Here is a 26213-nt window from a genome sequence, read left to right on the forward strand (position 1 = left end):
AATAAATACAGTCTTGGTGAACATGAGCGACTTAAGCATAAACATGAGCCCAAGATAAACAAATTCCCAAAATAAACAAATATACTTCCCAAAATAAAACAAATATGTTTATGAACTTATATCACATACTCAACATCAACTGCAGAACAGAGAATCTCCAGCTCTTTCCTACCTTTGCCCGCTGGGAAAAAGCAGTCCATCTCCACACTGCTGCGCGAGTGAGAGATGCAGAGAGCGCTGCTGGGCACCAGTCCCTCCTGAGACGGGGTCTTGTCTGTGGTCCGGACCAGACACCATCCCGGCCGGTCTCCAGGACGCTCCAACAGCTCCACCGTCTGACCGGTCTGGATGCTGAGCTCAGACGTGCTGCTCGACACGAAGTCCTGCAGGACCACCGTCAGCTCACACCCTCCAGAGAGCTGGAGACACATGGAGTGGAAAACATTTGATTTAGGGGTGGGCGGCATACTGGCAGAGGCAGACACCATCAAAGTATAACGGTGAGCGGTTACATATCACAAAACAAGTCATTTTAAAGCACTGAAGCAGTGAACGAGAGCTCATTTCAGTAAATGTGCACCGTCTGAGAGAATAAAATCATTAGACTAGGCAGAATTTCTTAAAATGAGCTTATTTAAAGTGCTGGAGGCATTTTGTGATTATTTATATTGTACAATATTTCTAGGGGTATTAAGGGGTGCTGAATCCAAATCTGCTGTATATGAAGCTAAAAAATGTCCCAAAATGCCTCAAAATTGAGAAATTCAAAATGGCCGCCTCCGCCAGGCTGAAATCTATTTTTCAGTACATCTTTTTGACTAAACAAGGTACAAACATGACATAAATGTGCTATTGTAAGTTTTGCTACATGGGCATTTCAATGTCATATTCAGATTTGAGATTTAATCTGAAGAAACTGCTTAGATATTCAAGTTGTTTTTGACTACAGACTATTATTAACTCATTATTAATTCAGTTATTATTATTAATATTATCAGGTGTCTTTTACTTAGTTTGTATTTTATTTTGAAATCAAATGTGTCAAATGTGCTATAATGAACATAGTTCACCCAAAAGTTTTAATTAGCCCATGATTTACACAAGTCATCATATGACATTCTTCTTTCAGAAGAATACAATCGGCATGTTTTATTTAAAAAAAAAAAAAATGTCCTGGTTCTTCCAAGCTTTATAATGGCAGTGAATGGCTGTGTCTGTTTTGAAGTCCATAAAAGTCCATCATAAAAGTGTATCTATCCATCATAAAAGTGCATCTACCCATCATAAAAGTGCATCTACCCATCATAAAAGTGTATCTATCCATCATAAAAGTGTATCTATCCATCATAAAAGTGCATCTATCCATCATAAAAGTGCATCTACCCATCATAAAAGTGCATCTATCCATCATAAAAGTGCATCTACCCATCATAAAAGTGCATCTATCCATCATAAAAGTGTATCTATCCATCATAAAAGTGTATCTATCCATCATAAAAGGGCATCTATCCATCATAAAGTGCATATACCCATCATAAAAGTGCATCTATCCATCATAAAAGTGTATCTATCCATCATAAAAGTGTATCTATCCATCATAAAAGTGCATCTATCCATCATAAAAGTGCATCTACCCATCATAAAAGTGCATCTATCCATCATAAAAGTGTATCTATCCATCATAAAAGTGTATCTATCCATCATAAAAGGGCATCTATCCATCATAAAGTGCATATACCCATCATAAAAGTGCATCTACCCATCATAAAAGTGCATCTACCCATCATAAAAGTGCATCTATCCATCATAAAAGTGCATCTACCCATCATAAAAGTGCATCTACCCATCATAAAGTGCATCTATCCATCATAAAAGGGAATCTATCCATCATAAAAGTGCATCTATCCATCATAAAAGGGCATCTACCCATCATAAAAGGGCATCTATCCATCATAAAAGTGCATCTATCCATCATAAAAGTGCATCTACCCATCATAAAAGTGCATCTACCCATCATAAAAGTGCATCTACCCATCATAAAGTGCATCTATCTATCATAAAAGGGCTTCTATCCATCATAAAAGTGCATCTATTCATCATAAAAGTGCATCTACCCATCATAAAAGTGCATCTATTCATCATAAAAGTGCATCTATTCATCATAAAAGTGCATCTACCCATCATAAAAGTGCATCTATCCACCATAACTCTACACCATTGCCTAATTTAGTATACGTGGTTCAATGAATATGCAAATGAGCCCCACCTCCACTCACTTACTCACTCACTCCAGCTCAGAGACGATCACACATTGATCTGATTGGTTACAAAGTAGTTTGTGACATCAGAAACACCAGCGATTTCAAACTGTGTTTTTGAGACTGTCTTTGATTCACTGCAGTTTTAAAGGGATAGTTCACCTAAAAATTACATTTAGCCAGTGGCGGCTGGTGAAAAATATCGGAGGGGGGGCTGAATAAGAGGGGGGTCTGGGGGTCTGGGGGAATTTAGTAGATGTGATTTCCTGCATTCTGGTGCATTTTAGGCCTTAGGCCATCCCCTTACCTATACCAATAAAATAACTTAAACCAGTCAATACCAATGGTCAAATAATACAATAATAATAATAACAGTTTGACAGTTACTGATAATGAACAAGTTGCATGTTTATTATGCTCTGTGTGCTGACAGAAAAAGTGCAAACGCATAATATTGATAAATTATAATATAGGTAATACAAAAAATAATAGGTAGCCTAATACAACAATCTAGTTTAATCAATCCCCAGCTGTAGATTACATATTTTTGACAAATTGACAATTGGATAATGGATAACAATGTGTTGATACTAGAGAAAGAGAGAGAGAAAAGGCTGTGAAAGAGAGGGTGGGACAACATTCTTAAGGGTAACACCCAAGTATGAGAAGGAAGTTGATTTTAACTAGTATGAAACACAGTAATCTAGCAGAACTTAAAAACATTAAAAACAAAGCAAACACACAGGTATTAATATTCCTATAACTATTTTAATATCAAATGTGTGTGAAACAGTGTTTATGTGTGTGTGAGTGAGTGAGTGACAGAGACAGACAGGTCAATTCCCACGACTTACTTTACATTATTTCCACTCGACGTCACTGGCGCTGCCATTCTGCTCTCATCTGAGGTAAAAAAATGTCCCGTGGTGCGCGTGCACGGTGCACTCCCCTAATCTGATACTGTGGGCGATATTTTCAGCGCCCCCAAACCATAAAATTTGACGACGCTGATTGGCGAAATATTAACTTTTTTGCATAGCAACCGGGGAACTATTGGCTTAAATTCCAGCACTGTGGGGCTGAGCGAACTGGCGCCCTGAGAAGACAGCCTATTGGCTATACTACACCAACATGATAAAAGTAACGAAAGTGAATGCAAATATCATTCTGGTGAGTTCAATACACTTTTCAAAGTAAAAGCATTATTAGCATATAATTAACATTGATTATTTTTCAAAGTGATAAATTATAATATATATTAAAAAAACAGCGCCCTCTATGGGCGAGCCGCCCCTGCATTTAGCCCATAATTTACTCACCCTCAAGTGGGTCAAAGTCAACTTACAGCAATTTATGTAGTATTTATTATTTTTAGTGCTCAACATTTTTCAGGTAGGTTATTTCATTTGTGTCTGTGTTCTATTGTAGTTTTGTCCTATTGCTTGTAGTTAGTTTCTCTGTTCTTACGTTCTTACTGACTGTTTACTTGTTTATTTATGTTCACTTGTTTAAGTTTTTTTTTTTTTTACTTTAAGCTAGTATTCTAAAAAATATAGTATAAAAATTGTATTAAAAAATAACTATATTGTAATATATATCATTATCGTAAAATAAAATAACTCATATTGTGATATAAGAGTTTGATCATATCACCCACCCCTAATCAACTCATATATTATAAGGTAATGCATTTAGTTATTAATCACACATCTAAAAGGGTCAAGTTAACATACTGGCAAAGGCATACTGTGTTACTGTACACTCAAAAGTGTTACATTCAGGTAAACAGTGCATACCGAATGTAGATTGGAACACAGCCAGATGAACAGAGAGACAGAAAGAGAGAAGTGAAGAAGGAAGTCTTTATTTGTTATAGTAGAGACTCTCCACAAACCAGAAACTGATTCCTGATCAGATGTGGCATTTCGGGAATGATTCAAAGGAAAAACAGTGTGTGTTTGTGTGTGTTAGGGAACATTATGGCTGCTGAAGACATTATAGAACATGAACTCTGGTCAGAGTGTACATCTGTTATCAGTTTTACAGCTTTACTTCAAGCTCTCAAATATTAACAGCCAAAAGACTAGCCTAAAAACATGCTTCACATGTACAATATTGTTTGCTAACCCATGAGTTTCATCATTATTGGTTTAACACAGATCTCAGGACAGCAGTAAAGGTGTCATGTATGAGGTCTGAGCTGTGACTAGGCCCTGGCTGTAGTTTGAAAAAAGATTAAAAATTTTAATTTTTGGCATAAAGGTAAATAATATAATAAAATATGGCCACTTTATTAGGTACACCTGTTCATTATTGCGAATATCTAATCAGCCAATCACATGGCAGCGACTCGATGCATTTAGGCATAGACATGTGCTGCGTCTGGAATTGTATAGCCTACTGTTAGAAGGTACTAAATTTGGTTTGAAACTCACTCTTCAACCATTTAAAATGTATGTTCTACATCAGGGGTTCTCAACTACAGTCCTCGTGACCCACTTCTCTGCATATTTAGGATAGACTCTCGTTAGGATAGCTCGTTAGGATGGACTCTATTGCTGCGTTCCAATTCGCATACTATCCGTCCTAAATAGTTTTCGAAAATAGAATTAGTACGTCCCAAATCGTAGTACGTTGAAATGAGTGTTTCAAAGATACCCGGATGGTCTACTTTTTCCGGTCAGAATCCGAAGTGTAGATCGATGCACACTCTAACGGCTGATATTGCCCACAAACCATTGCGCGTTGGACGAGGATTCGGTTAGAACTACAAACACGAGTAAAAAGTGTTAAAAAACTACAGACACGTAGTCGATACGGAGGACGCGCGAGTCCCCGCGGTTGTGTAGAGATGTTTAGATTAAGAGCTTTGAGTGATTCATTATCAGTATCTAACCTGACGAAAATGAATTTATTCAATGTTGTCCACATTATATTGCATTTGCAGCAGCATTGTGAACTTTTGTAAAGACACGTTTAGCCATTACGTTTTAAATGCATCATTATATTCAAATTGCAAACACGAGGAGAGCATGAAAGACCCACAACTGGCAGATGAACGTGCTCTCCGAAACGGTAGGAAATAAAATTAGATAGAATGGAGGATTTTAACTGTGACGAGATGATTGACAGGGCAGTTTACGGTGACAGGATGCACGCAGCACGCGACAGAACTGTCCGTTAAAGATGACGTGATAGTATGTCCCAAAGCTTGCCTACTCTTTTGCTACACACTCAAAAGCATGTACTTTTTCCTCACAAAAAGAGTACATACTTTTAGGGCGTAGTGTAAGTAAGCGAATTGGAACGCAGCATATGTCTATCCTAACAAGCTGAAGATCTGAATCAGGTGTAACGCACTACACGAGTTGACAACAACTCTGTCACCGATTGTATCTTGTCTACAAACCACGTTTTGTCACGAAAAATCACGCAATAAAACAAACCGGGAATGACGCGAAACAGCACGTGCGCCAATACCCAGCGAAGAAGACGAAGAACAGAACGTGCGAAAATGGACGTCAGACAGAAACTAGCACTGAAAACTGTTCGCGCGGTGATTTGCTCTGAGAAAAAATTGCAAAAAAGAAAAAAAAAGAATTACTCGGTGACCTCAACCCATGCCTTGCTCTGATTGGCTGTATCTCATGACATCAGGTGAGGTTGAGTCGTGCGACAGATCTAGATATGTATATGCATGCTAGATATTTTCTGGGCTCGGCGACGCGTCTGTGAGCATTTTTGATGCGTTGTTTCATACTAACAGATTGGCAAGCGTTCATCGCCCGCTAATCCCCCGCGATTTGCACGCGATAACACCCTGACCTGTCGGCGAGCTCAACGATTTGCAAACTTATGTAGTGTGAACAAGGCTTAAGGTGTTCTGAGTGGTTGCTAGGGTGCTCTGAGTTGTTAAGGTGTTTCTAAGGTGATCTTGTTAATTGATTGTTGTGGTTTTCTGAGTGGTTGCCGTTTCTAAGTGAGTGTTAAAGGATTAGTTGACTTTTGAAAAAACTTTTGCTGATAATTTACTCACCCCCATGTCATCCAAGATGTCCATGTCTTTCTTTCCTCAGTCGAAAAGAAATTTAGGTTTTTGATGAAAACATTCCAGGATTTTTCTCCATATAATGGACTTCAATGGGAACCGGATGGTTCAAGGTCCAAACGATAGTGTTAATAACAGTTTCAGATGCAGCTTCAAATGTCTTTAAACGACACCAGACGATGAATAAGGGTCTTGTCATGTGAAACGATCGGTTATTTCAAAACTTATTCCAAAAATGTAACTTTTCTAAGGACAAATGCTAGCCTTGCTCTATTCTCTGAGGCGCGTTTGTAACGTCACGTAATACGTAATTACGTTCAAAAGGTCACGGGCGACGTAGCCGGAAGTACAGAATCAAAATCGTCCGACATCGTTGTTTTTCCTTTTAATTCCTTTTTTTGTAAACGGTGTTTGAGTTAGTTTGCACGTTCAACCTATGCGTTCAACTTGTAAACACTGACTCTGTACTTTCGGCTACGTCGCCCGTGACCTTTTGAACGTAATTACGTATTACGTGACATTGCAAACGCGCCTCACAGAATAGAGCAAGGCTAGCATTTGTCCTTAGAAAAGTTACATTTTTGGAATAAGCTTTGAAATAACCGATCGTTTCGCATGATAAGACCCTTATTCATCGTCTGGTGTCGTTTAAAGACATTTGAAGCTGCATCTGAAACAGTTTTTAACCATCTTTTGATACTTGAACCATCCGGTTCCCATTGAAGTCCATTATATGGAGAAAAATCCTGGAATGTTTTCATCAAAAACCTTAATTTCTTTTCGACTGAGGAAAGAAAGACATGGACATCTTGGATGACATGGGGGTGAGTAAATTATCAGCAAAAGTTTTTTCAAAAGTGAACTAATCCTTTAATGCATTGCAAGGGTGTTCTGATTTTCTAAGGATTTTCTTTATAAAGTTGCATGATGAATTGTAATGCGTGTTCGGGGTTTGCTGAAACCTAATAATGAAACATCACCAGAGGATCTGCTCAAAGACTCGAGGAAACCGATGGAGGCACAAACAGGTGTTAATCACATGCATTAAATCTCAGACATCTGCCGAATGAGCCAGCAAGAACTCTTAAAGAACTCTTTAATAACTACACAGACTTAGAGACCCGTTGAACTGCAGTGCTCTCCGTCAAACACACACACAATCTCAATCTCTAATCACACCGAGATGTCCAGCCAATAGAGGCTTCAGACCTTCCTCTTTCCTCCGTCTACCTCTTCTGAGTCGCATGGTTTACTAGCAGAAGCAATCAAAGCTCTTTTAAAATAAACCAGTGAAGATTGTGCACTCCAGCTGCAGCTCCACAATATCACTGCATTCAATCATATAATAATAATCATATTTTAAAGAGACCAAAATCTAAAAAGATTCAAATGTTTTTATTTAATGGAGAAAAAAGATTGCTTAATATAATTAGAATATAGAAATACAAAATAGAATTCTTTGAAAGAGACACCCGTAGGAAAGATGCATCAGTTCACGGAAGTTAAATAGGTTGATTGCCAAGATACTCCAGTTATTCTGCAATCAAAGGATCTCTATGAATGCAATCATCATTGATTGTCTCGTTTGTGTATCACAGTTTAATTTCTGAAGTGGAAATTTAAGACAAACTGAGACTCAGTCAGAAACTGTTATTTTACTATCACTAATATTGTTATATACATATAGTATATACTCTATTTTCATTGTAACTTTATGTAAAGTATTACAACATTTGGTGTGGGGTTTAGTCATTAATCATCATCTCCATCATTACTATTATTCTTATAATAAATAAATAAATACAAAATATACATTTTATATTCAAGTTTTAGTTACTATTAGCAAGTTATTTTTATACATACATACATATGTATATATATGTACATATGTATGTATGTATATGTATGTATATATGTATATGTATATTTTTTTCTTAAAAATTTATTTTTAAAGAACATTTTTATAAAAAAGTTTTAGTTAATTATGATAACCCTTATAAAAATGAACAAAAAATCAAATCAAATGCTTTTTTTTTTTGATGGACCAAGAGACTTTCATTTATTCTCTTGATATCCTAGTGATCGATAAGACTGTTGTGTCTCATTATTGATCATAATCTGCTAATCTGCTTTGTCTCAAGTCACTAGTTCACCACATGAACTATGAACCAAATTACAGGTAAATAATTATACAAGTGGAATAAAGGAAGTCTAAATGAATGGTTTTACAGAACCTAAATGCAGGTTATGTAATGACAGTCCGCTGTCACATGTTATAGAGTTCCCGGCAAAATAGATACAAGAGTAGAAAATGTTCAAGGATCAAATCCTGCACCTTAAACAACACATAAAAAATCCCTGCTTTGCCTGACAGCCATTCAGAGAAACAGCTTACAGAGACTTTTCCGGATAACTTCTAAGACAAGACAAGCAAAAAATACAAAAAAAAAAAAAAAACATAACTTAAAGGATTAGTTCACTTTTGAAAAAAACTTTTGCTGATAATTTACTCACCCCCATGTCATCCAAGATGTCCATGTCTTTCTTTCTTCAGTCGAAAAGAAATTAAGGTTTTTAATGAAAACATTCCAGGATTTTTCTCCATATAATGGACTTCAATGGGAACCGGATGGTCCAGGGTCCAAAAGACAGTTAATAACTGTTTCAGATGCAGCTTCAAATGTCTTTAAACGACACCAGACGATGAATAAGGGTCTTATCATGCGAAACGATAGATTATTTCAAAACTTATTCCAAAAATGTAACTTTTCTAAGGACAAATGCTAGCCTTGCTCTATTCTGTGAGGCGCGTTTGTAACGTCACGTAATCCGTAATTTTGTTCAAAAGGTCACGGGCGACGTAGCCGGAAGTACAGAATCAAAATCGTCCGACATCGTTGTTTTACCTTTTAATTCCTTTTTTGTAAACGGCGTTTGAGTTAGTTTTCACGTATGCGTTCAACTTGTAAACACTCTGACTCTGTACTTCTGGCTACGTCGCCCGTGACCTTTTGAGCGTAATTACGTATTACGTGACGTTGCAAACGCGCCTTACAGAATAGAGCAAGGCTAGCATTTGTCCTTAGAAAAGTTACATTTTTGGAATAAGTTTTGAAATAACCGATCGTTTCGCATGATAAGACCCTTATTCATCGTCGGGTGTCGTTTAAAGACATTTGAAGCTGCACTGAAACTGTTATTAACTGTCTTTTGGACCTCGGTTGGACCTGGTTCCCATGTAAGTCCATTATATGGAGAAAAATCCTGGAATGTTTTCATCAAAAACCTTAATTTCTTTTCGACTGAGGAAAGAAAGACATGGACATCTTGGATGACATGGGGGTGAGTAAATTATCAGCAAAAGTTTTTTCAAAAGTGAACTAATCCTTTAACTACAACCATTCTTAAAGGCATACTTCACCTCTGGAAAGATGAATGTGTATTTAAAATGTAGAAGAAATGTGAAATTATTTTTGAATTTGGAGTTTTCTAGACTGAGAAAAGACAGAAATTTTATTTTTGGCTTATGTGGATGAAAGACAACAACTCCCAGAATGCACTTGATTTGCTGCTCTAGGAGGCCACGCCTACCGGTAACAGAGCGCAGTAGTGTAACAACAAGTCTAGGCTACTAGTGAGTCTCTGTGATGAGTCTACCTGGAAATAGAAATTAATTAATAAATGGATAAATAAATAAATGGATAAATGGTTGGATGGATAATTTTGTTCATGTAATAAAGTAGACCGGTGATCACCCTGTCAGGACACCTGTGTCCACAACAAATTAGTCAGGTCAAAACAAACTTTCAAAAAACAAAATGTACAAATGAAAACCTAGGACAGTACGTCATGCTGACATCACATGGCACACTGTGGAAGGAGAATGTAGAAACTATAGCAGGTGTTGTTTGATAAAGACTGCTGAGATGAACTCCTGCTGATATTACTCAACATGGCGTCAGCTGACAGAACCACACACACACACACACACAGAGTCCACAGAGTCCCAGTACAGAGCAAACACAACCGCTAGATCCACACCACATGTAAAACGAGTGAAGAAGTAAATATTCATATGTTTCCAGAGTCACAGCAGGTCATTGGTCATGTTTATTTAGAGTTAATTTTCCTCCAGGATGTGTGAAGATTACAGAACTAGCATTCAGAGACACCAGAATGATCAATGCAATAATAACAGTCCATGTACTCCGTAATTAACCATGCGTTTAGATGATTTCAAGATGAGTCGACCAGCATCTTGTCAAGAAATACAAGAGTGTGTTTTTAAGTTGGTGCCATGGCTGGTTTAGGCCTGTTGTGGACGGCTGACTCGCTATGATATTCATATTATTCGCTCTGAGACTTGCTTCTGCTGTGGGTTTATTTAGAAATTTCCGTTGGTGAAAAATAAAGGAATAACAAACAATATTGGCGTCATTGTATTTAAAATATAACACACAATGTACACTCTAAAAAATGCTGGGTTGTTTTAACCCAATTTTGGGTAAAATATGGACAAACCCAGCCATTGGGTTCCATTTTTACATTATATTTTTAACCCAATTGGCTGGGTTCGTCCATATTTTACCCAAAATTGGGTTAAAACAACCCAGCATTTTTTAGAGTGTAGGGATGGGACGATAACCGGTTTCGCGATAAACCACGATAAAATATACTGACGGTTAGTAATATCGTTTAAAATGTAATTATCATTAAAACCGTGTTTGATTATCGCGATTTTAATAACTCACTGTAAATCCTGTCGGCCAGTCTGACGCAGCCGCGCGCCGCACGCAATGTTTACTTTTCGAGAAGGAATGGCGGAAGGCAGTGACCGTGCTTGGGAGATTCAGCCTTTTAAGAGGACCAAATCTGGGAAGTGGTCATAGTTAGGCTTTTACAAAAGTCCTGAGGGAAACTTGATCGAGGATAGTCACCCTGTCTGCAGAACAAAAAGTCACTGTCCAAAAGAAACACTTCAAATCTGCCGAGTCGTCTTCTTGTGTAACCATCACCCGCTGTTGTATAGCGAACGCAAGGCAAGTTAACTTTGACCTCAATAGCAAAACTATGTCTGGGAAAATATTTGGCACGAAATGTTGTTTTGAGTTTAAAAATTTTATGTCACTCACTTGAAATAAGTGAAGCTTCCGCGAAGAAAAGTTTGCAGCAAGTGTCTTTGAGCCAAAAGACGAACGAACATCTTCAAAGAAGATTATTATTAAGAGTGACGTTTTAAGGGATAGTAATGTATAGATTAGGGGTGTAACGGTACACAAAAATCACGGTTCGGTACGTACCTCGGTTTTCAAGTCACGGTTCGGTACGTTTTCGATACAGCAAAAAGAAAGAAATGCCAGAGAAATTTTCTATTTGTTTAAAGAAAAAATATTTTTAAATAAGTGTGAGTTTTCCTAGATCTTGAAACTTTCAGGTTTATAAATGGGGGTCATCTTTGAAGGATGAACAAATAATGTTTTGGTCATCACATTAAAAATAACATTTATATATATATTTATTTAGATAATGTTTGAATTTTGAAGTGCTGGAAGATGTGTGAAGTACTTGAAAGCATTTCACCATTCCAGCCAAACTGGTTCCAGTTAGTGTTACTATATTAAATCCATGGTGAATGTTGCTGGTCTGTGGACGTAAAGTATTACTAGTTCATTCACGGCACAGTGTTTCTCCTGGTTTCCATGACAGCGCTGTTTGATCTAATAGAGATCTACGGTTAATAACGGAGAAATGGGAATGCATCTCACTAGATCTCGCAGCGATGTTATTACCTCAGTGGTGAATTCAAATGTTTTCTTTACCGGATCTCTTAGCGCTGTGTAGTAACAGTGCTTGATGGAGATCGGCTCGCGCTGCAGAGATGTTGCTGGTCCGAACTGATAAACGATCCGTGAAGCACATAACGAGTAGCGCAGTTTCGTTCTGCTTTCATTATGGGCATGGGCGCGCCCAGCGTTTTCTATGCGTTTTTAGGCGCTATATGTGAATCCGGCTTTACGCTTGCCATTTGATGTTGCGCAACGTTGTGTTGGCCGCGTCAGCACGAATTTTGCCGGCAGGAAAAATAGTCCAAACAACCGTTCGGTTTGTATGCGTACCGAACCGGAAGCTTCGAACCGAAACGGTTCAATACGAATACATGTACCGTTACACCCCTAGTATAGATACATCACGTATTACACCGATTTTATTTTTACCACATAATTACGGGGACATATTGAATTGATAGTTTAGCTAATGTTTTAAATCTTACCCGTTTATAAATTCATTTAGTAAAACAATCGTCCAGACAAGATGATCACACCAATATTATCAAACTCTGTAAACAATAAATCAACTCTGATTTCATTTTTAAAACAATCAAAAACCGGAGACACAAGACGGCCGGCAAGTTGTATTTGAATGAAACGAGCGCGTGTCCGTTGTGATATTGATGTGCGCTGTGTGTGTAATAATGCGTTGTTATTGACGACGGGCATTATAAAGAAGGAAATGCCATAGAATAGAATCTTGCTTAAAAAAAACTGCATAGAGCTGCTTGTTTATTTGTTGTTTGTTGATTTTCATTGATAAAACTTGATGAAATGTTTTCAGTGTGAGCATCAGTTCTTTTTGAACACTTTCATCAAATTTTAACAAAACCGTGATAATATTGATAATCGCGATAATTTTGGACACTATAATCGTGATATGAAATTTTCATACCGTCCCATCCCTAACACAATGTTAACTTATTGTATATTTAACTGTTGCATAAAATAAATATCAGATTTGCAATTGTGCTGATATTTGGGAAACTACATCACATGATAAAAATATAAGACAAAAAGGTATCGGGGCAAAAATGTCTATGTATCTTGAATTTTCTGGGGGGGTATTAACTTCATAAATCACGCAGTTGAAATGACAAACAGCTCGCACATATATCATCATAGACGATACTGTACATTCGGCACACCCCATGCACAGAAAAAAACGATCTTACAATTACACATTTTCTATACCTTCTCTCTTACATTAATACTCATGGAAATAAATACACTCACCTACAGAAATATTAGGAACACCGGTTCAATTTCTCATTAATACAATTATCTAATCAATCAACCAATCAAATGGCAGTTGCTTCAATGCATTTAGTGGTGTGGTCCTGGTCAAGACAATCTCCTGAACTCCAAACTGAATGTCAGAATGGGAAAGAAAGGGGATTTAAGAGATTTTGAGCGTGGCATGGTTGCCGGTCTGAGTATTTCACAATCTGCTCAGTTACTGGGATTTTCACACACAACCATTTCTAGGGTTTACAAAGAATGGTGTGAAAAGGGACAAACAGCCAATATGCGGCAGTCCTGTGGGTGAAAATGCCTTGTTGATGCTAGAGGTCAGAGGAGAATGGGCCGACTGATTCAAGCTGATAGAAGAGCAACTTTGACTGAAATAACCACTCGTTACAACCGAGGTATGCAGCAAAGCATTTGTGAAGCCACAACACACACAACCTTGAGGCGGATGGGCTACAACAGCAGAAAATACCACTCATCTCCACTACAAATTGGAAAAAGAGGCTACAATTTGCAAGAGCTCACCAAAATCGGACAGTTGAAGACTGGAAAAATGTTGCCTGGTCTGATGAGTCTCGACAAATTCAGATGGTAGAGTCAGAATTTGGCGTAAACAGAATAAGAACATGGATCCATCATGCCTTGTTACCACTGTGCAGGCTGGTGGTGGTGGTGTAATGGTGTGGGGGATGATTTCTTGGCACACTTTAGGCCCCTTAGTGCCAATTGGGCATTGTTTAAATGCCACGGCCTACCTGAGCATTGTTTCGGACCATGTCCATCCCTTTATAGCCACCATGTCCCCATCCTCTGATGGCTACTTCCAGCAGGATAATGGACCATGTCACAAAGCTTGAATCATTTCAAAATTGTTTTCTTGAAAATGAGTTGACTGTACTAAAATGGCCCCCACAGTCACCAAATCTCAACCCAATAGAGCATCTTTGGGATGTGGTGGAACGGGAGCTTCGTGCCCTGGATGAGCATCCCACATATCTCCATCAACTATGATGCTACATTTCTAAAGAATGTCAGAGAGAGGTCAAACACAGTATTAGAATGGTTTTCCTAATAATCCTTTAGGTGAGTGTAAGTGTTGTCAATTGTCATATGAACAAGCAAATCCACAAAGAAAGAATAATAAAAATCATATAGTGCTAATTACACGCATCTAAAAAAATTTACAACATTAAAACTAGTTCAAAGTTTCATCTGAAATGTTATGTCATCTAGAATCGAAATACTAAAAAATAAGACTTTTTAATGATCTGGAAGGTTGACCGCTCATTCAACAAGCTTTATACAGGGAGCCTTTTTTTGAAATGTCACTGAGCATCTAGCTTTAGTTCAGCCTGCGTCCTCGTCCGCGTTCTCACACCATCTGCTCGGCAGACTATCAGGTCACCCTAGCGATCGAGAGGAAACGAGGGTTGCTAGGTAATGCGGGGTCTCAGATGGAGAACAACACACATCAGGAACGACATACACGTCACACACGGGCTTCACGTGAAAGGTCTCGCGGATTGCAGAGCTTTATCGCGGAGATCAGAGGATTCAGAGGCGGCAAACACACAGATACAACTACATACGAGTTCTCGAGAAATGACAAAAATACCAGAGCTAATGATATCCAGAATACATTATCCACACGTACTTCACATCATGTAATGAGACATGCTGTATGTTGTACACATATTTAAAAGTGTGACCATAATTAATATTCGAAAGCGATTAAAATCCAGTCTGTTCCTCAGACAAATCACATTGACTACTGCAGATTTATGTTTTTATACTTATAGCAGTTTGAACATTCTCCAAAACATCTCCTTTTGTGTTCCACACAAGAAAGAAAGTCATATTGGTTTGGAACGACTTGAGTGAGTAAATAGTGGCATAATTTTCCATTTCAGAGTGAACTATCCCTTTAAAGGTGATAAACGGAGGGTGTGTTTGAGAGATCGTGTCAGTATGATACGACTGCGTTAACCATCCGTTTCCTGCCACTGCTATCAACCTCAGTTTAACATGGATATCTCCTTATGGATCAGCCCTGAGTGACTGACACACATGGACATGAACAATACAAAACAACATGGGAAATCACCAAGAACTGTTTATTCAAAGTTCACCATAATAACTAGTCTTCACACCTGGCTTTAACCAGCATGACATCACAGACAACCGGCTGTCACAGTCTGTCAATAAAACCCTGATATCCCTCTGTCTCTCTCATACACAGAGAGATCTTTACACTAGCCTATGGAGTTAAGAAAGAAATAGAATCAAACACAAATGTCACTTACTCGACTGCTCTCTTTGAAAAGTTTAAAACTCATCCACTTAGGCATGACGGCTTATCTGTCCTCCTTCTGCGACTATCTTTGCTTTCTCTCTCGCTCTCCTCCCTCCCTCTGTTTCTCTCTCTCTGATTGGTTTAGTTCAGCGTTCAGTAGTGCAGCTCTTCTCGTGAACACCGGGACACTTTGGTTGTGTCTGTATTTGTCTTTCGTCCACCTGTCCTCATGCCTGTGTGTTAAGGTGACTTGTGGCAACTTTTCGGATTCAAATTAGACCAATCTACGGATTTATGTAACTGATTTATGATCAGTCTTAAAAGAAAGGAAAGAAAAAAACAGATGACTAAATTGTAATACTATAGTCTAAGCAACCGGCTATTGATTAGATCAGTGGTCAAAATATTATTGAATTTTAATTAGGTATAACATATGGATTAAAAAATGGGCACAATAATTGACTCTAACAGGTTTAACCCTTATGCTGCATTAGGGACATTTTTGGTCTTTTGCAGTTTAATTTCTTTGACCATTTTGGCTGTTTTAATGCAAATGGTATGAAATTTGGCAAAATTGTGACTTTTTGGATACATGTAAAAAATGTGATCCCATTTTGCAAAATATGTATAACACACACTGTGTAGATCAAATAGTAACACTCAGCACCATAAAGACCAAAAATGGCCCATTGAAACCCATTAAAACGTTGTTTAAATCTGAGGCTGTCAGTAATACATGAAACATGATTTTTGCTCAAACATCCTTTCATTTTGAAGCAAAAGCATTATATTTGCATTATATAGTGTATTCCACCAGATGACGTCACTACATATTTATTCCCTATGGGTGGAAATGCACCTTATTTTAGGTAATAGGCAATGTTTAATAGGTGGCCATTTTTGGTCTCTAACGCGCTAAGTGGGATTTTTTGCAAAGTGGGACTGTGATAATCCAAATCTAAAGTTTTCTCTTTGCATTTAGTTTATTGAAAATAATTGAATTTTTGTGTTTTTTCCTCTTATACAAATCGATGGTTTCGCAAACAAAACTGGTAATTAAAGGGTTAAAATCCTGAAATTGAATACATTTTTGGTAGTTATGATGAGGACTGATGCTGGTTAAAAGATTTAACTTGGTAAAAGTGGAAAATAATAATAATATATAATATTTTAGGCAATGTTTAATATGTGGCCATTTTTGGTCCTTAATGCACTCAACGGTGTTAAAAATCTAATGCAGCACAAGGGTTAAATACAATTAATAATAATAAAATAAGTAAATTGTAACCACTGCAACCACAGTATTACAGTAACAAAAAAAAACAGTAACAAAATGATGACTTAAAAACAGCGCTACCTTGATAATGATTAATCACCTCTAATATAAATATGTGTGTATATATTATGAAATTTACATATGTTGTATATGTCTGTGTGTGTCTGAGTGCATATATACACATGTATTTATTTATACACACAAATATACTGTATACAGTAAATGTGTGTAAATGACATGTCGCGCACACACAGATATATCTAATTTATAATATATACATTTAATAATATGTTATATACTTTTATGTTAATTGTGAATATTCAATTTGACACCTCTATTTAAAAATCATCACAACAATGTATGTAATGTTTTCACAATCTGTTCACTTTTTCAGGAACTTTTAAAATTGTTTTCAGTTCTTTTCAGGCCCTGATACGTACAGTACGAGGATCATCACTTTAATTTGACATGAATACTTAGTATTCTACCTTGAAACCCACAACATATGGTTTGAATCACAATGACTCTTTGAACCTTGTTGTTGTGGATGATTTAAATCAAAGACACATGGACCGTTTGTAAAAAGAAAACCTCTTTCTAGACTTAAGTCTGCTATTAAAAATATATATTTAATGAAAAATGCACTAAATGAATAGTTTCATCTTCAAGACAAAGCTAGCGAGAAATCTGAAATGGTGTGTGATGGTCTTGTGACATGCGCTCAGCACTGCGATGTCCGGATAAAAGCATCATTATGCAGTATGATGAATGTGATTTCCGCAGTGTACAGTAATACACAGTCCCTGAGCTGTTGTGGTGAATGAAGGAAACTCTTATTCCAGAGAAAGCACACACACACACACTGCCCTCAGCTCACATCAGCCTGAAAACAACAGAGAACTGACTTACTAATGCACAGGAACGTTAAAGAAACCTGTGTGGGAACAGTCATTGTTTGCACAATGCTGTTTTGAGGAAACATACAGTACTGTCGCTTTAAAGGCTTTCAAAATCTAGACAAAATAACCATTTACAAGCTGAAGCAAGACCAACGGACACAATCAAGCTTGTAAAAGACAATAAACAGGCAGAAATAGAAACACAGTGTCTCGGTGCTCACTCAGTGCATGTGTGTGTGTGTGTGAATAACCCTATTGGTGTCATTGTGTTTCAGATGAGGCAAGAAATAAGGATTTGAAAAACTACACAGTAGTCAGTGGGTTGTCTGAATGACTAGAAGGTCTTAAAGGAATAGTTCTCTCAAAATGAAAATTAATTTACATATAATTTACTCAATTTACTTGATGGACCCCATTGATTTCCATAGTAGGGAAAAAATACTATGGAAGTCAATGGGGTCTGGTTACCGACATTCTTCAAAATATCTTATTTAGTGTTAAATAGAAGAAAGAAATTCATACAGGTTTGAATCAACTTGAGGGTGAGAAAATGATGACAGAAATTTCATTTTGAAGTGAACTATCCCTTTAAGGAAGCCCTGTATAATTAGACAAGTTTAGGGTCATTTTCAGCAAACAAATCTAATGTGTTTTTTACCGGCATATTGATGCCAAGCAAACAGACACGCAAAACATTTTCACAAAAGTGGTTCTGTAACCCTCCAAGGCTGTTCAAAACTGTTCACACTTATGCGGTTCAAAAACTTGATCTAATTTGCCTCTTCTTGGTTACTTAAAAATTGTTCTTGGCAGTGGTGGAATGTAACGAAGTACAATTACTTCGTTACTTTACTTAAGTACATTTTTCACGTATCTTTACTTTACTTAAGTACAATAAATAGTGCATACTTTTTACTTTTACTTCGTTACATTTTGCAGCAATTATTATACTTTCTACTCCACTACATTTCTACAGCTTCTGTTACATTTTCGTTACATTTTCTGATCAGTTTTTCCCCTGCCAAAACGTAATCTGACCGTCCGTTCGTTGCACGTTGGTCTCACCAGTGACGTTTGGTTGCCATAGATAAAATATATCAACCCGGTCACACTAAATGCGTCTCACACGCAGTGTGTTTATCATGCAACTCATACGCAAAAAAATTTGTTTTTACGTGCATAGGAAACACACCGTGTGTAATATATGTTTGGTTTGGTTATGGCAAGCCAAGAGGTTCAGAATTACACCATAAATTAATCGCATTTACTGCCAAACATAGTTATTAACATATAGTACTAAGGATAAGCATGATATTGCCTAATTGCAAGCTTGTTTCAGAAATGGTGACATTTTTTTCCATCATTATTGAACATCATTATAGAAGTAGGCTATTAGGTTGAATGAGTTAGAATTAAATGTTTTATTAATCATTAGAAAATAGACATTAAGATAATAAATTGTTATGCAAGTACTTTTACTTTTAATACTTAAAGTACATTTAAAATAAAGTACTTTTTACTTTTTACTTAAGTATGGTTGTCATTGTGTTACTTCTACTTTTACTAAAGTAAATATTTATCTGGGTATTTGTACTTTTACTTAAGTACTGAGATTCAGTACTTCCTCCACCACTGGTTCTTGGCTGTTTTTTGAATGAAATAACACTAATAGCCCACAAACAAGTTAAAAACATGATAATGTATCATGTATTGGGTCAGATTAATGCACTCTGGGTTAAAAAAAATAAAGAAAAGAAAGCAAATATGAATTTATGTAAGGTCAAAAATCATGCAATGACCAGTAGATGGCTGAAGTGTTCTTTGCTTGTACCTAATGTGTAAGAATTCCAGATTTGATGCTTTTAAGTTATACTTTTCCATATACACATATTCATATATATTGTTCAACACAGTTTTAAAATTAGGGTCTTGCTACAGAGCCCCTAAAGACGTAAAAAAAAAGAAAACTGAAGGGAGGAAAAAAATAAATACATTTATATGTTTTGATGTTTTTGCATTATTTGCATTACCCAAGACACTTTAATGGTCACTCGCAAAGCCTTTGTGCAAAACTATATTTAAACAATTCTCAGGATAATTCAATACTTGTGCGAGAGAATGTAACATTTCTATGGGGCACACAATACTTCCACGAGAGACCTCAAAGAGTCTTGGGGTTTCTCCTGGGGTGAATGCAAACGTTTCGAGAGAGAACGCTCAAGTTTCTTGGAGGAGAGCAATACAATAGGTCAAATCTGACCATGAAACCATTTTAGTTTGACCACTTAGACTCATTACATGAAGGTTTTTTTTTTTTTTTTTAAATACTGCATTTCTAAAAATAAAACTACCATTTTTTTAACTGCTCAGATTGAGGAAACCATTAAATACATTTAAATCAGTCTCAGAGGGTTAAAGGGGATGAGAGAGTTTTAGCATGCTGACACTCTAAAAACCAAACTCAGTTGTCAACAACAATGACCAAATACTGTAGTTGTTTTTTGAATGCCTGTTCAGCCATAATGACCCATCCCAAAACACCTTCCTACATTAAGGGACTCCACCAGTCACTACTAAGACATAAATATGTTCTGGTGCTTCCTTTCTCAAGAGTGCAGAGCATTTTCAACATTTAGTCGTGTAAAATTCAATCAGACCATAGTAAGCACACTACACAGAGCACTTTAAGATCCTAGCAGGATCTTCTGCCCTTAAAGGAAATGATACTATTCAAATCCAATCAAGAGCTGGTAAAACTCACTCAAAAACATCCTCAAGCAATCTCCAAACCAAACAAACCTCACACCACACACACACACAACTCATAAAACACAACAAGCCATTATAAAGTCGCCTGGAACACCAGCACAAACACGTGTTGTGAGGAGCACGTATGTGAAATGTGTCTTACTTTGATTTGATAGGGGGGCTCATAGTTCCTGTGAGGGCAGAATCCAGCACACAGTTTGAAAATACTTTTCATGGCTGTACATGTACATCTGTTTACTGCTCATGACCACTGTTCTCATCGTCTGTGCTGGAGCATGACAGCCCCTGCTCCATAACTAAAGCAGGGAAACCCTGTGTGTGTGTGTGAGAGACATACACCTGTCAATCACTGATCACCTGACCCTTCACTGGGAGGAGTCTGGAGTTTGGCTCTGAGTTTTAAGTAGAATGATATGCAAAATTTTGGAACCAAGTACATATGAAGAGTTCAGAAGCAAAAGCCTCTAAATGCCATTTGAAATTTTCTTCTTGAATGATGATTTTTATCAAACTTGTATATTTAAGTTCAGTAATTTCACTTAAATAACAATTAATAGGCAATCGTCATTGCCATTTAAGTGAAATCACTGAACTTAAATATACAAGCTTGATAAAAATGATCATTCTAGAAGAAAATTTCAAATGGCATTTAGAGGCTTTTGCATCTGAACTCTTCATATTTTTGCAATATATCAAGAGTTCCAAATTCAGCAATAGTGTGCAACAGTGGAAGTAAAAAAAGTTAAAAATTGATTTTTAATGATAATTTACATTATCTTTATATATATATATATATATATATATATATATATATATATATATATATATATATATATATATTAATGGTATTTAATGGCAGAATTTGTGGTGAAAACTACATTACCCACAATGCTGTGCAGAAAATTCCATCAATCAGAGAGTTGCGGCCAGCAAATCATGCCAAAAAAGCTTGCAGGGTACGGCCCCTCCCATGATGCATTCAAGTTTTTCTCTCCACACTCTCAAAACTACTTAAAACAATATTAAAATAAGAAATGTCATATTTACATGAGCCCTAATATATCATGGCTCAATTTTTCTATTGGCCCAGTCAGACCAGTTGACCAAAACAGTGCTTTAAAGGGGACAAGAACTGAGAAAAAAAAGGTCATCATACTATACCATATTTTCACTGACTGTTCTTAATTTTGTCATTAAGTGTTTTTTAACTTATTTTTATTTGTTTTACCTGTGCACTTGTAGCACTTTGAGATATGTCCTTTGTGTGTAAAGTGCATTACAAATAAAATGTATTATTATTATCATTATAAGAATAGCCTGCAAGTTATAGAACTGAAAACTTCCTTTTTAGTCCAAAAACAGCTTTGTTTGTCAAAAACAGCCCATAAATCAACGCCTACTTCATCATTGCAACTTTGGCCCCACCCACTGGTGTGTTATTGAGATGACGAGGAGAGAAGAGCGATACAGGATAACTGGATGAAAAATAACATTACCTTCCAAAGGATCCTAATGCTAGGAATGTGGTTATGTATTTTCCAATTGAGCATTATTTATTTGTATTCGGCACATTGCACTGTGCATTCTTCGGTAAAACAGTTGCAATTTCGAATTTTACAATATGGACTCGACAGTAATGCCACGACATGTAAATAACTGTGTTAATTCTAATGCCTGATCTGTGACCAGTGATTTCTGTCATGTAATGATTCATGTACAGTCTAATGTTCTTTTTGGCTATGTGTCAGTAAATCAAACCAGTGATTCAACTGTCAACTTGACATTGTTTCTCTAAGAAGGATGAAAATAAACAAAATTATTTAAACTTTGGCTAACTTATATAGCCTATAGGAAGGGATTGAATGACATTCCCTTGAGCTGTCAATCAAATAACACGAGTTTATCAGTGACTGAGTTCTGGATTCCTGCCAAAACTCACGTTATAATCAGCGAATCTCTTAATTACATTGTGTTTGCACTGTTAGTTATGATGAAAGCATTAAGAATACCTAAATGACTCAATGTTTGGCTAGTTACAGAGCCCGTCTAACGGAGAGCCTTGGCACTTCCTATTAGCCCCGTTGTGTATCATCTTGGTTGCAGTTCCATTAGAATTCCACTGGAGGTGATCGCGGGCAAGTGCAGAATGAATGGTAGTCTATGGGGCTAAACGGCTAAATGTGTCTCTTTCACCTGCTTGTCATTAAATCAAAATAGATTTTATTGTTGATTCCGCAAGTTCAATATAGATTATAAGCCAAAAGTCGAATGAACGAGTACTTATGTCCTTTTGATTTCTTACAGGTTAGGCTGTTGTTGGCTGGAACACGCTAGCATTCTGCTATTGTGTGACGTCATCACATTTTTGAACGGATTTTTAGAACAGATAAGTGAACTTAAAAATGCAATTTTCAGCTGAGTGTATTATCTTAGCCCTCCCCTTTGAATGCAATTACTTGACAAAAAATTACATCCTGAGAAAAGTAGATTTCTGGGGGTGAAACCCCATTGACTCCCATTCATTCTGCACTCGACCGTGAGCGCCCCCGCATGGACAGAGACGCGTTACTGCAGCCGGTCCAGAACCCGGAAGTAACCAACCAGTGCCAATTCTCTTCAATTAGACATTCTCTGCTAGTTATCATAACTCCTTCAGCACCTGATGGTAAATGTTCCCCTATGTGATGTCACAGATCAGGAAAGTCAGTAATGAAGGGTTCCCGTGGTCAGAGGTCAGATCTGTGTGTTTGTACCTTGTCACTGTCCATAGTGTTCTGGGAGGTTCTAGATGCGATGGAGATGGTGTCCGGCTGACTGCTGCCATCTCCCTGACTGTCAGCATCATCTCCAGTGTCCCTGCAACCAAACACACACACATATAAAAGTCCCGATTAGGCATGTGCCCATAGATGAATACTTTATTGGAAGGGCATGGAAAATGACTCCAAAATTCAAACATTAATAACATCCGTTAGATACAATCTCTCCTTGTTCTTGCTGGAGAACAGGTGAGCCAGGTGACAGCGTAATTTAAAGCGACAGTGCAATAGTTATTGTGTAAAGCGAAAGAGTGTAAACTCAATGAATGAAACAATCACATGGCAACTATTTTGGCGAGTTGGTGACTAATTTGTATGAATTCATACAATTTAATTTGCACCTTTTCACAAGATCTAAAAATCGTACATTTTTATACAAATCATATCACACAAATTCATACGAAATCGCCACATTGTAAAAGTTGAGTCCCATTTACAGATTTAGTTTGTTTCTATGATAATATAATGGTTTTTGGACAAACTTTCTGATTTAAGCCCCACTCATATCTGGTTTTATCCAGATAAATATACAAATAGTTTCGCCATTACAATAGATCCATTTACAAATACTGGCTTTGCTGCAAACCCTTAGTCCCTATGTACAATTTTTTACATATGCAGTTTGCATGAAGAGAGACAGTATGGCGAACATATTTCAAATGAACACAAGCCTCCCGCATTGTTATGTATACATTATGATCCATATAAATATTCATGGATGTAGAGTTTTGTCTCAGTCTTTCAACAGATTTTCATTTGTACATTTAGTCACTTCACAGATACAGTACTTGTATCCAAAGCGACATGCAAATGATTTGATAACAACAAACAAAGCTAGATTTACAACTGAGCTGAGAATATGATTATATAAATTAATTTTGTTTCTCCTTTTTTTAGGACTGGTGTATAGTACACAATAATAAAGTGTGCCTGACCTCTTGCTGTTGTTCCGGGGTTTGGCTGGTCTTTTGGGAACGTGGATCGGTTCCTTCAGCGCCCCCTTCAGGTGAATGATTCTCTCCTGGATGACCTCTCGGATGTTTTTAATCCATTCTTGCTTCACCTCAATACTGGACGCCTGAAACAGACACATTCATGCATTTACAACGCAAGATCCGTGTTTAAAATGTAGGACCTGATCTTTGTTCACAAGAAATTTCTGTAACTGGAACATGTTTTACAAATACTAGAGAGCATGATGTACCTTGAGGACAGTCTTGTTGTCAGACGAGGGTGTGCGTCCCACCCACAGGGCAAATTTACACGGGTCTCCCTCCACATGCTCTGTTACCCCCAATTCAGATGTCTGTAAACACATAAAAACCAGAACATCACACACATATGATATTTAAATAAATTCAATGTTGATGGAAAATGTGTTTAAGAGCAGAAAAGTGCAGAGTACATAAAGGGTTAGTTCACACAAATTTTTTTTATTCTCCCATAATTTACTCACCCATCCTATGTGTACACAATATGACGTTCTACTTTCAGCCGAACACAGAGTTATATTAAAAAAATATTCTGGCTCTTCTAAGCTTTATAATGGGAGTGAATGGTACCTTTAGTTTTTGAAGCCCAAAAAAGCACATCCATCCCTCATAAAATTGATCCATACAGCTCCCGAAGCGAAAAACAACATCCATATTTATGAATGTATTAACTATAATCACTGGCTTCCGGTAACGGCCGTACGCGAGTTTAGTTCCGGCAGAAGAGTGACCTCTGACCCAGCGCATGACGAGTGACCTCTGACCTCTAAGATTTGAGAAATGCCGTGCAGTATGGTTGAGGAACGACCACTCCTGAGAAGACAAAGGACATTCATGGAAATTAACATTTGACTCTCTCTGGAGAAACTAGCATCCCCGAGTCAATCACCTCACGCATGTTGTCTCTCTCTCAAGCTGAGATCACCAGATTTTCACCCAAAAAGCTATGTGGTTTAGCGTGAATTATCATTACAGTATTATACATGTTTGGTCTCATTTGAAATGTCTCAGTGCGACTGGTACAAATATCTCATTCCCAAAGAAGTAAACCAAAAGGTAATAAAGTTCTCAACGGTTAAGAGATAACTTGCACATAGAGGAGGAGTGGGAGCGACCTAATATGAAAGGGTAAAATAAAGAGTTAAATCGAACAATCAAATGTTTTTCTAAACTATTATATAATAACCAATTGGAAATCTAACCTAAATTCACAGTTGTGATAAAATGGAGTCAGAAAAAAAGCTTAAATGGAATTAAATTACTTTGCCTCGCGGACAGGCAGTAATGCGCAGAGACCTTCACCCGTTCTTTCGGAAACCTCCATTGGGCCGATTTAGACGCACTTACAAACTGACCCGACACATGATGAGTGACCTCTGACCTTAAGCATGACCTCTGATCTTACAGATGACGAGTGACCTCTGACCTGACACATGATGTAGGAGTAGGATAAGCTCAGGTGAGAGTCGACGACCTCTGACCCGACACATGGCGAGTGACCTCTGACCGATGCAAGAAAAGTGACCTTTGACCTGATGCATGACCTCTGACTGACACATGACGAGTGACCTCTGACCTGACCCATGACCTCTGACCTTACACATGACGAGTTACCTCTGACCTGACGCATGACCTCTGACCGACACCAGAGAATGTCTAATTGAAGAGAATTGGCACTGGTTGGTTACTTCCGGGTTCTGGACTGGCTGCAGTAACACGTCTCTGTCCATGCGGGGGCGCTCACGGTCGAGTGCAGAATGAATGGGAGTCAATGGGGTTT

The 26213-nt window shown here is 37.4% G+C and overlaps 1 protein-coding gene across 5 annotated transcripts in view; it reads right to left on the bottom strand.

The window, feature by feature from the left end:
• Positions 1 to 26213, bottom strand: part of kalrna (kalirin RhoGEF kinase a) — a 362661-nt gene that overhangs the window by 99361 nt on the left and 237087 nt on the right. For all 5 annotated transcript variants that reach the window (XM_089133002.1, XM_089132999.1, XM_089133001.1 and 2 more), the window contains exons 31-34: positions 24646 to 24747; positions 24377 to 24519; positions 23376 to 23478; positions 173 to 419 (exon numbers count right to left, since the gene is read on the bottom strand). In XM_089133002.1, the coding sequence (XP_088989128.1) occupies positions 173 to 419; positions 23376 to 23478; positions 24377 to 24519; positions 24646 to 24747 (595 nt within the window). The remainder of the gene's footprint in view (positions 1 to 172; positions 420 to 23375; positions 23479 to 24376; positions 24520 to 24645; positions 24748 to 26213) is intronic.

This window comes from Pimephales promelas, chromosome 7 (assembly GCF_988280905.1).
Source record: "Pimephales promelas chromosome 7, fPimPro1.hap1.1, whole genome shotgun sequence".
Classification (NCBI taxonomy): Eukaryota; Metazoa; Chordata; class Actinopteri; order Cypriniformes; family Leuciscidae; genus Pimephales; species Pimephales promelas.